The 11,583-nt window shown below is 32.1% G+C and overlaps 1 protein-coding gene across 1 annotated transcript; it reads right to left on the bottom strand.

The window, feature by feature from the left end:
• Positions 1–1,470: 1,470 nt before the first annotated feature.
• On the bottom strand, positions 1,471–6,001 carry LOC117991020 (larval cuticle protein LCP-22-like). Its single transcript, XM_034978548.2, has 4 exons — positions 5,830–6,001; positions 5,360–5,448; positions 4,418–4,678; positions 1,471–2,103 (listed from the first exon to the last, which is right to left on the bottom strand). The coding sequence occupies exons 1-4, from the start codon at positions 5,842–5,844 to the stop codon at positions 1,881–1,883; spliced, it is 588 nt and encodes a 195-aa protein (XP_034834439.1). The 5' UTR covers positions 5,845–6,001; the 3' UTR covers positions 1,471–1,880.
• Between the last annotated feature and the right edge of the window lie 5,582 nt (positions 6,002–11,583).

The following is an 11,583-nucleotide window of genomic DNA, read 5'->3' as shown; positions in this document are numbered from 1 at the left end:
TTCACAATCTTGAGCCAAAACAATTTCACCGAATTCCTTGCCATTTGCCCTAATCCACATGACTTTACGATCTTACATACGAAGCTTGTTTATTGTCAGAGCAAATACATCTAATTTGAACATTTGTTCCAGTAACGTTTCGTCTTTTTAATCGATAGATATCCACTATTGGACATAACTACCTATTACAGTCTCTTGCAAGCCTCTTCACAGAAAACAGCTTTTTACGTTTTACCAGTTGCATCAAACAGCTCTCAGCGAATTGCGTGGAAAGTCCGTTCATTAGTGGGGTGCTCCCAACACTACGTTTTTCATTGTGGTTGCTCCTTCTAACTATGGACTTCAATATTTTATCGGTTATTCGAGCAAGCGTCCTAGTAAGAAGGTATTTCCCCGATTTTTTTAATCAAAATTTGTTATTTCTAGACCAATATAAAACTGAAGACTGTTAAAATGGATTTAGCATACTAAATATACCTACACCAATTAAAAAGTCGAGAACCTCCTACCTACTAAGATATATTTTAACGTGCCTAAACACATAAAATTCGATGTGTGCCTAAACCATAAGTCGATGACATTTCAAAAATATTTTCATTTAGGATTAAACATTGTAGGCGTCTCGCAGGTTGTCTTTTGCATATCGGATCGACGATATTCTTGAAAGGTTAAGTTGGTACGATTTAAATGATAATACTAAAAGTATTTATATGCGATTTCATTTTTGTTTTTGGTTGTAAATTTCCACACACGTTTAAGTTGTTTTTAAGTATTGGAATAAAACTTAGTATTTTAGGTGTTGGGTATTTTTAGTCTTAGGGATGTAAAAATCAGCGCAAAGTTATGCGAAAAAAAAACAAAAACAAAATTAAATTATGTTACCAAATGAAAAAAAGCTTATTAGGTGTTGAACAACCAGAATCAGGAAATAAGAGAAAACTTGTAGGTATGTGCAGAAATTGTAGTGTAGGTATAAGTTCAATTACCGAATAAAACTGCCAAAGCTTTTTTATGTTTGTGTCACCCAATTTTTATTGATGTTGTTATTTTATTGGTGTAAGATAATGATTTTATTTTGGTCAGTACAGATTTATTCAAGTATCTGAAAATGTAGAATGATTTGACTCGTAGTTTCTTTATAAATATTCGGCAAATCTAAAACATTCTATAATAATAATAATATGAACGAGGTCAACCAGGAACCTGCCTATTAAACTTTTGAATCTTCGAATATTTTAATGCTAATGTTTAACTTTTTTGTTCCAAGAAACGCTTATTTTAGTGAGTCATGTTAGAACTTTCAGAATAAAGCTATGTAAAAAACTCAAAAGAACATGCTGAATAAATCAAAAACATTTTTATGTTAACATGTTCTAAGAAAAGTTTATCTTCGCCAGTCTAGAAATATTTTTCAGGTATATTGTGTAAGAAATACAACATTATAATATTATTATTTGGAATAAAAATACATTGTACATGAAACATAAATTTATTATCACAATTCATAAATAAGTATCTAAATTCGATTTTACTAAGTACTTATAACTATGGTATAAATTAAAATATTCTAAGCAGACATGAAAATTCGCCACGTTAGGAACATGTCCGAATTTAAAATTTCTTTGTACAACTTTGGAGTATTAACTCATTAGGTAATAATTAATATCTATTCGTTCGAAAATGTTACCGAAAAACTATTTTTCCGAATAATTCAGGCAATATTGAAATGTCACAGTCGTGACACAAATTCGTTCGTGTCTGGTGGATCGAATAAGTCAATGCATGAAAATTGCTTTAGGTATCTACTTAATCAAAATACTGATTTGTTTGAGGAAATTGTTAGGAAATATTTCGTTTTTTGGTACCATGAGCAAATTTTTTTAGTTGACCTTTTCTAGCACCCATTTCCCGGAGTAAGGGGTCTCTATCCTCCTCAGTTTGGGGCGGAAACCGTTCTCGTCGGCGGTGTAGTCGACTCTGTACATGAATCCATCAGGTCCGATGTATTCGTAGAAGCCCTTTGACGCGATGCCCTCGTCGATCGTGTTAGGGTTCTTCAAAACAGCATTCTCTTTGGCACGAATCTTGTTTTCAGTTTCAAAACTGTAAAGAAAAGAAAATTTTACATCATTCAAATGCAAACTGAAGTTATGAAGACCAATTCCACAGTGAGTTAAGTTAGATCTAGACACTATCACTAGTTTGGAAGAAGTGCCAGCAAAAACTCAGCTGTTATGATATTTACAGTTACGATTAAAACATAAAATATCTTTATAATTATAATGAAAGTTGTTTTAAATCGTCTTTATTATAATCATTATTATGTACGATACATCAATCTTCTGAGCAATACAGGGTAATATGTTATTTATTATATCGATACTGTCATAAATGAATACGAATGATTCTGAACTCTGACCACAGCATGTAAGAGGTGTTTGAACGTCGAAATTTTATACTTGGTCAAGGCCAAATTTTTTGTTCCGACAAATAATAAATAATAGTTCAGATGTGAGATACATTTGATACATGGATATACATCATGATAATCTTTATATACAATTACAAATATTTATATGAAAGTGTAATTGTTTTATGAAACTGGATTGAAATAATTGCATGTTGCTTTTGGTAAAATAATTTTGCTTTTTTTTGGATGACAAAATTCTCTTCCTTAATCATTTCGTTTTTCACTATATTTTAAACAAAATTTCATTATTAAAACATGTACGAGTGTTTTGTACGTTGCTTATGGTATAAGTACATAAATTAATTAAATATTTAATTTACTATAAGCTGCATTTTCTTACCCTGTTATTAATATTTCAGTGCCCTTGAATATCATACAAATTTTTAAAAGTTTCCTATTTGGCAGTTAAAAAAATAGTGATTAAAGAGGTCATTGCTAATCTGAATCTTTAATTACGTCAAATTCCTCCGGAACTTACTAATTAATTATTATTCATCGTCCTTAAGGTCATTTTTTTATAAAAATTACTTCTGTGATACACTCATAATTTATGAGTATGAGATAACTATAATACTAAAAATTCCACACTGATAAATTAGTATATAGTGATATACCTATAGCTAATTCATTAGTAAATTAAAATAATGTGTAGGCGACTCGCTGTGAAATGGCACCTCAAAATTGCATTGGCAGTATTAAATGAAATGCAAAACATATGTATTTTGTGTGATCCAGGAGGCAACACTGAATCTTTTTTTTGAAAAACTGCTTTTTAATCTATTTTACAAACGTAGCGAACTGATTTTTCAATCAATACTTTATTAATGACGATTTTATTAAGTCTAGAATTCAGATGCAAGGTCAATATTGTTATGGCGACACGAATCTGTGAATTTAGTGAATACTTTGTATGTTAATAACTGATGTAGCGGCAAATCATTTAAAATATTTCAAGAATGCTGCTAACCCCATAGTAGCAGATGGTCATAAGGAAATAGAGTAATAATTAATATAGTAGTCCAGTTTTTCATGCCTTTTTTGTCCATCTAAACGGATTTTGTAACATTGATAACTAATTACATTTTAAAATTATTTATAAGAATTTCAGTTGATATTTTTATTACTTTCAGTAATATTTCAATTGGCTGAAGTAAAATATTTAAGGATTAAACAATTCAACATCGAAATTATATCAGGAATATTTTAAGCTATTCAAAGTTCAAACTTTATATTGTACCGTACATTTTTTAATATCTATTGGAATGCATTAAGTGATGCTTCTAGAATTGACTAATATCAATTTAGATAACAAGAACAGAACCTGATTTTACAAGGATACTTTAAGTTATTTGGAATGCGTTTAAAATTTACTACCTATAAAAACGCCTTAAAAATCAGATTTAAAAAATACTAGGACCAAAGTCGGACACTTATACTTTTGTACGTTTTAAGCATAATATGGGGAGCTGTAAGCCTTATTATAATTTTAAGAAAACTCCTCAGCAATGGAATACGACTCAGAGAAAAAAGTTGTAAGGATCCATCCGACGTATCCAATTTGCGTTTTTTTTTTCACATTGATAAATACCTAGTTACTTTGTGTACGTAACTCGTGGCTTTTTGTTATTTTATGACATAAGTATCAAGTCTTTAGCATTCGAAAAACACATTCAATTGTTAACTTTTCAAAAGTAAATACTTTGTCTGGTGGGAGGCTACGGCCGTGGCTAGTTACCACCCTACCTGCAAAACCGTGCCGCCAAGCGACTTAGCGTTCCGGTACGATGCCGTGTAGAAACGATATGAGGTATGGATTTAATAATACTGCCATACCCTTTCCAAGTTAGCCCACGACCTTAGACTGCATCATCACTTACCACGAGGTGAAATCGCAGTCAACAGCTAACTTGTGATCTTGTTGTAACTTGGAATTAAAAAAATACTTACACAAAATCGTATTTGTCCTCATCGTAGTGGTGTTTCTGCTTAAGGATCTTGATACCGTTGTTCCTGTAATATCCATCCTTGTAGTAAGGATTTTTCTCATTAGGCGCCGTTAGCACGTGTCTGTATATATCTTGGGACGCAGCCTCTACGTATGGCTCGTAGTCGTGTGCGTAGGGCCCGAAACCTCCGTCGTAAGGGTTGTCCATGTGTAAGTACGGGTTGGGGATGTGGATGTATCTGCCTTCGTCTGTTGGAATGTACCTGCGACAGAAATACAGTTTATTAGCTTTTATTTTTATGTTTTATCTCCTATGTAATATTTTATATCTATAAGTGGACGTCCATTGATTTACCTAACCCACTTTCCTGTAGGTACTTTGAATTAGAAATATTTTGATGATTGAAATAATATAGTCTAAATTATTATACATGGCATTTTATACATGGCATAATCTTGTACCTATATCAAATATTTGAAAAGAGCAACCGCCGAGTTTCTTGCTGGTTCTTCTCGGTAGGAAAGGCATTCCGAACCAGTGGTAGATGCATCCGACTATTCGTAAGTACTTGTAAAAGTTTATACGAATAAAAAAGATTTTTATTTTATTTATTTATTATTTATTAAATTACTGCGTTTATTTGCTTTTCTTATTATGTGACTTACAAACAAGCTATATATTTATTAATTCAAATAGGAAGACTACTTTATTTGTAAGATCTTTCTTCTGAATAGTCTAACTTCTTTTAAGATGCAGTACAAAATATTATTCCTTATATTTTTGTGTTATAATAAATCTAGAAACTCGAATTTCTAACATTGCCGGGTATAAAATTACCATTAAGGTATTTTCAAGTTTACTGTAGCTTTTATAATAAATAGCTTACATTAGTAAGGTATTTATTATAATGTGCAATGATGCATAACCGGTGACATTTACTTACTTGCCATCGTCTCCATATTTATAGGGATGCCATCTGCCGTCTTCAATAGGTGAACCGGCAATTGCGCACACGCATAGGGCAAGAGCGAGCTGTAAACAAACAATGATAATAATTGCATTGATATTACATATTGTAATCTGATCCTATGTTTTTCTTTAAATTTACAGATGATGAAAGTGTGTTTTATATAAAATCCCTATCATTCATTTCAAATATCATTTCAAAGTATAGGTTAGTGAATTTAAACGAATATTGACAAAATAAAAGTTCCAAATTGTTTATAGCTGAGTATGAATCCAGTAATAATTTCATTTATCTGACTAACAGTTTAATTAATATTTTATTTAGTCTGTATTTATTAATTAAAAATCTTATACTTAATAATAAATTTAATAAGAGGTATAAAACAAAAAATCGAATACCTATTCAAGTTATTGAAGTCAAATTTAAAGAGAAAATTTAAAAATTACCACGTAAGAGTTCATCCTGAATGCACTATTAATTTCGCTTGGCAAAAAATGTTATCACTGAGAAACGTTACAGTTCAATCACTTGCACTGCAGTAGCGATCACTATGCGGAACTCTATTCACTAACTGGTGTGTTCACTCCTTAGAGAATTTCAAAACATTATGTTGATTTCGAAATCGACGCGTCGCTTTTATACATTTGCTACATCGGTTCATCTCTTTGCGGGAACAAGAACACACGCGCGCGTCTTCTACGTCACACGAAACACGCACACAGACGCGGACGGGCGGCCTACGTAATTTTTTTATGTCTGCATACCAACCATTGTTGATCGAATTGACTTTATTGGGGTATGGAGTATGGATGTTCTAACGACACCATTTTAGCAGCTTTTTTAGTGTTTCTAGCCCACGCAAGCGTGCCTTTTGCACTATGAAAGTTTTTTGAAAAAATAGGATATAAGAGTATAATAAATCCATACTTCCATACTTATTAATATAATATTATAAATGCGAAAGTATGTCGGTCTGCTAGCTTTTTTGGCTCATCCGTTCAGCCGATTTTAACTTTGGTACAAAGATGCTTGCACACTGGAAGCGAACATAGACTAGACTAGGTGCTTTTTAACCCGGAAAATCAGAGAGCTTCCACAAGATTTCAAAAATCTAAATCTACGTGGGCGAAGTCACATGCAACATCTACTTAGTGAATAAGTTATTACGCATGTATTTTGATAAGCAAAAATCTACCGACAATGTTTTTTTTTTCAAAGAATTACACGATTTATGGTACGTAGGTATACTTATATTATTTGTGACGGGTTACGTTATTCGCAGAAAGTACTAAAGTTTAAATTCTGAAAATATCAGTTTACGTTATATTTTACGAAACAATTCCGAATAAGAAGATAGGTATAAATATTCTTATACAATGACTCAAGGCGTTTTTTGGCAAAGGGAATTCCTTAGAGGGCATTAAAATGTCTTTATATATTTTGAGCATGTCATGGAATGAGGAAATGCTTACTTACATCTAATTTATTAACCAAAATATATGGGTAATAAAATCATCGAATTCCTTTAATTTTTTGTTGAAAAGAAATAATTATTACTCGTATTTTATAACATTTTTTACATACTTAATATCACTTTGAGAAATTTTATAAAGATAAAAATAAGTAGAATAAATTTGTACAAGTGTGGTACATTAGACATACTATTATAATAATATGTACCTACCTAACGGTATTTTAATCAAAACTATTAACTCGGAAATGAGTACATTAAAATTAGGGCATTCTTTATTTTCACGCATATAAAAATTTAAATTGGTTCAAGAGTTAATACTTAGACAAACACAGAGTTCTTTCGGATTATAATAATAGCATGAGTTAGTATGGAACTGAATATCTTATATGGGCAATGCTATAAATTTACGTATAGTGAAAACATAAGAGAAAATTTTATTACAGAAATCAAAACCAATAATCGTAACAATAAAATATGTGATACTCCGAAAACTAACACCTTTTACAATTCCAATAAAAGAATGTTGATGTGAATTTTTTGCATTCACAAAACTAGCACGACCTTGTAAAAAAGCACATTATTTATTATACAGAAACAGGATGTAATACTGTCCAAATCTCCTAATGTTTGGATTTGCCCACGGAACTACATATTTTCCACTCTCCCTAGTAGCTGGCGCTCAATTTCTTCCAAAAGATTTATTAACTTTACACTAATAAATCACTGCTAAATTTATTTGCATATTTATAAAATAGCCTAATATGACAAATGACACGTAATTCTAATTAATTACTGCTTTTTTATTCAAATTGATTTCAAATATTTATTTAAATAATGCCTTTGATGAAAGGTGTGTATATTTTATAGGTATGTGTGTGTTATGCGAAAGCAAATTGTTCAGAAATAGTATTTTTTGAGTATTATTTTCATGACTTGTTCATACGCATCTTACTTCTTAGTTGCCTTTGTCTGTTTGTTTGTCTGTCTGTCCATCCGTCTGTCAGAGAACTTCTGTATTAATGAAAATAGTTAGGTACTTCTACAAATAACATGATGATGATTGTACATGGAAGAAAATAGGGGGCATTTTTTTTTACTAAGTAGGTATATCTACAATATAGGCATTCCACATTTTCGCACACCTATTTAATTTAATTTTATGTTACTAGTGCTACTTGAAATTGAATAAGATTTAATTAAGTAAGCATATTACATTTTTTAAAGTATATCGACATAATTAGCGTTTTAAATAAATGCATTTATTTAAAACATTGGAATAGGTAATATCCTATTATGTATGTATATGGATCGATTTTAGGGGTCGAACTTGCAAAGTCCATTGCTATTATGTCGCTGAATTGAGAAATAAAAACTACAAATTACAAAATTATCATATCAATTTAATATAAATAAACAATGTTATAGTTTGTTCCTGATAAACTATGAGGCCTGCTACTACGTATTTGTCTGGGTTAATCATAACATTCGGAAATAACTAATTAATAAATTCAAATTATATCCGTAAATTATACGAACGTTATCGTTCGAATGAATTGGTTTGTCACAAATATTTCTAATAAAATATGTGGTAAATATTTAAAATTTCTAGGAAGATTCCATATTGGGTTATTCATTGTGACGCGGAGGAATACCTATTGCCTTGGCGCCAGTTGTCAGGTCCGGTGATAAATACTGGATATTATTGTTTTATATAACGCAAACGAAGGTGTTATGACTGAAGGTGGACCAAGATGAGTGTGTTTCTTGGAACAAATTGTTTTAAATGATATCTAACGAGGATAATTCCTAATCAGAAGTATTTTACGCATTTGGTTTGCGTTTACCTACATCAGACATGTAATATGTGGGTTATCGGGAATTCACCTTATCCACTTATTGCAAAATCTTTTTTACAGGCTCAGAGGGATGAGTGCTTAAATCAAATTCCATAGATGATATCGATAGAAGAGACTAATCACGGTTATAAATAATTTTAACCATATTCTTGGTGCATCTCTGATGCGATTAGCTTAGCGATTTCTGAAACTGTCGATTTTGATGCTATTTCCTAAAAATGTAGACCTGGGATCCCATAATATCCAGTACTTAGGTATTTTCAGTTTATATTCTAGCAAGTTTTTTACGATTTGAACAAACCCAATTTATATCAATAAAATATCATTACCAAGCATTTAAAAGTTCTGGTACGATCAGATAAATAATATTTATCTGATAATAAATATAATAATAAATATATTATATTTAATGGTATTGGGCATAATGACTCTCCTTTGCTGAGGTAGCCTAGTTAGGAGGTTAGGACGTCCGCCTTCCAATTGGAGGTCGGGGGTTCGAACCCCTTCACGCAACTAACTTTTCGGAGTTATTTAACACTTGCTTTAACGGTGAAGGAAAACATCATGCAAAAACCTGCATGCCTGAGAGTTCTCCATAATGTTCTTAAAGGTGTGTGAAGTCTGCCAATCCGCACTTGGCCAGCGTGATAGACTATGGCCAAACCCTTTCTCACTCTGAGAGTAGACCCGTGCTCTGTAGTGAGCTGGCGATGGGTTGATTATGATGATGATGACTCTCCTTTAATACCAATAAAGGTCTACCCCGAAAACCACAGCATTGGCAGAGTAAGTTGATGGACAGACGATATCAAACGAGTTGCAGGGCGTCGCTGGATCCAGGTAGTGCAATACCGTGGTGTGTGGAAGTCCCTACAAGGGACCTATGTCCAGCTGTGGACGTCTATCGATTGACGATGATGATGACCAATTAGAAGGATCAGGTTATACAATAGCCATACTTAACTCATTAAGATTAGCAAATTCTACTGACTGACTGTTAAGTTTTATTATATATTAGTTTTTTTAATTTTACGGATCATTAAAATGAAACCATTTTACTTGGCGTCCAATAGACCACAGACAACTTTATTTTTCTTAAATGTCTTAAACTAACTCTTTACTCTATTACCATAGATTCGCTTTTATTTTTAAAGGCAAAGGAAATAAATTATTTTCTATCACTGACTGCATCATCTCTAACGATTACGGGAATTTACAAAATTAAAGTAGGTACCAAAACTGTCATTGATAAAAAAGCGGGAATGGGCATCGCCTATCATTAGTATGCCCGTTCCATATGTTTCCTTTGAATGTCTATAATCACATAAGAGTACTGTATTATGTTGTGATTATAATCATTTATAGCCTTGCGCTAGATTAAATACACAAAAAATATAACTACTTAAAAAATAATCTTATAATAATCATGTATGACCTAGCAAAATGACCAGCTCCTTTGGTATACCGTTGTACTTTTTGCCATTATAATGGCATCGCAATGGATTGATTGATTTAGGACACTCGGTTAGGTGAATACACCTTAATTTGCGTGTAAAGTAGGTACAGCATGAATAAGTACCGCATTATCCGATAGCGGTAAATTAAAAAGGGTATTGATATTGAATAATGGCGCCTATTTTAATAACTGGGTAATGGCAGTAATGCTGAACGGTTTTTTGATGATCGTCGAGATGTAACATAAAGATTACATTGGAGATTCATTAATTTTATCGTGATATCGATTTCATACAAATAATAACAGTGTCTTTTACCTGCGTTTAAAGAAGATATTAGTTGAAGCAGTATTAAAAATCAATAAGTAGATGTATCTACAATCTACATACATGATTATCCTGACTAACTGACTGATTTATCAATACACAGTGCTACGGTTAGAAACATAAAACTTTGACATAGGTTTCTTTTAAAACGTATTGTTTCCTGTTATTTATATTCCGATGTAACCTAGGCACTCACTAAGAAATTATTTTTTGTAAATTCCACCCCTAAGAGATTAAATAGGGGATGGAAGTTTGTATGATTGTCCGCCATTTATCAAGTTATACTTATCTACGAAAATTGGTATTTGGCCTTTTGGTTACAAATGAAGAAATAAGTAACGTGTTTCAGATTTTTTAGAAATTCCACCCCTTCACCGATTTTCAAAAGTCCACTCGAGTGAAGCCGGGGTGGGTCAGCTAGTATTTTATATTATAACAGATTTTTTCCAACGAGAGTAATAATATTATGAAGTATTTTACCAGGTTTATTATTTAAAATGTTCCAACATTTTCGATATTCATTTGTTTCGCGTTAGAGGTAACGGATAACAGTGGGAATATACCTACTACAAAATAATATTATGTTACGTCGAAGCTGTTATCATTTCCTAATAATTATTATTTTTGTTACAATGTTTGGATTCTCTGTATTTTCCTTTATAGTACGCTTGGTTTAATAAAATAACATAAACTTGTACGCCCTAATCTATTGTTATTTTGAACTTGCTATTAATATTCAATTCTTAATGTTTAATACTAATTATAGCATTATTATATTATGACGACCTCCCTGGCGCAGTGGTCAGCGCTGTGGTCTTGTTAGTGGGAGGTCCCGGGTTCGATTCTCGGCAGGGGTTTGTAATTTTAGTTTCAATAATTTCTAAATTTCTGGTCTGGTCTGGTGGGAAGCTTCGGCTGTGGCTAGTTACCACCCTACCGACAAAGCCATGCCGCCAAGTGATTTAGCGTTCCAGTTAGATGCCGTGTAGAAACCAAAGGGATTAATAAAAAAACTGCCATACCCCTTCCAGGTTAGCCCGCTTCCATCTAAGATTGCATAGAAATGATTGCATTGCATCATATAAAAGT

The sequence above is a fragment of the Maniola hyperantus genome, chromosome 2, assembly GCF_902806685.2.
Source record: "Maniola hyperantus chromosome 2, iAphHyp1.2, whole genome shotgun sequence".
NCBI lineage: Eukaryota > Metazoa > Arthropoda > Insecta > Lepidoptera > Nymphalidae > Maniola > Maniola hyperantus.
Note: the sequence above shows the minus strand (reverse complement) of the source record. Positions and strands in the feature narration are given on the sequence as shown.

Excerpts from the sequence above, each read along its gene's own strand:
- LOC117991020 (XM_034978548.2), bottom strand. Across the intron at positions 4,679-5,359 it reads AAATATGGAGACGATGGCAA|GTACATTCCAACAGACGAAG; the intron begins GTAAGTAAATGT and ends TTTCTGTCGCAG. Across the intron at positions 2,104-4,417 it reads GAGGACAAATACGATTTTGT|TTTTGAAACTGAAAACAAGA; the intron begins GTAAGTATTTTT and ends TTTTCTTTACAG.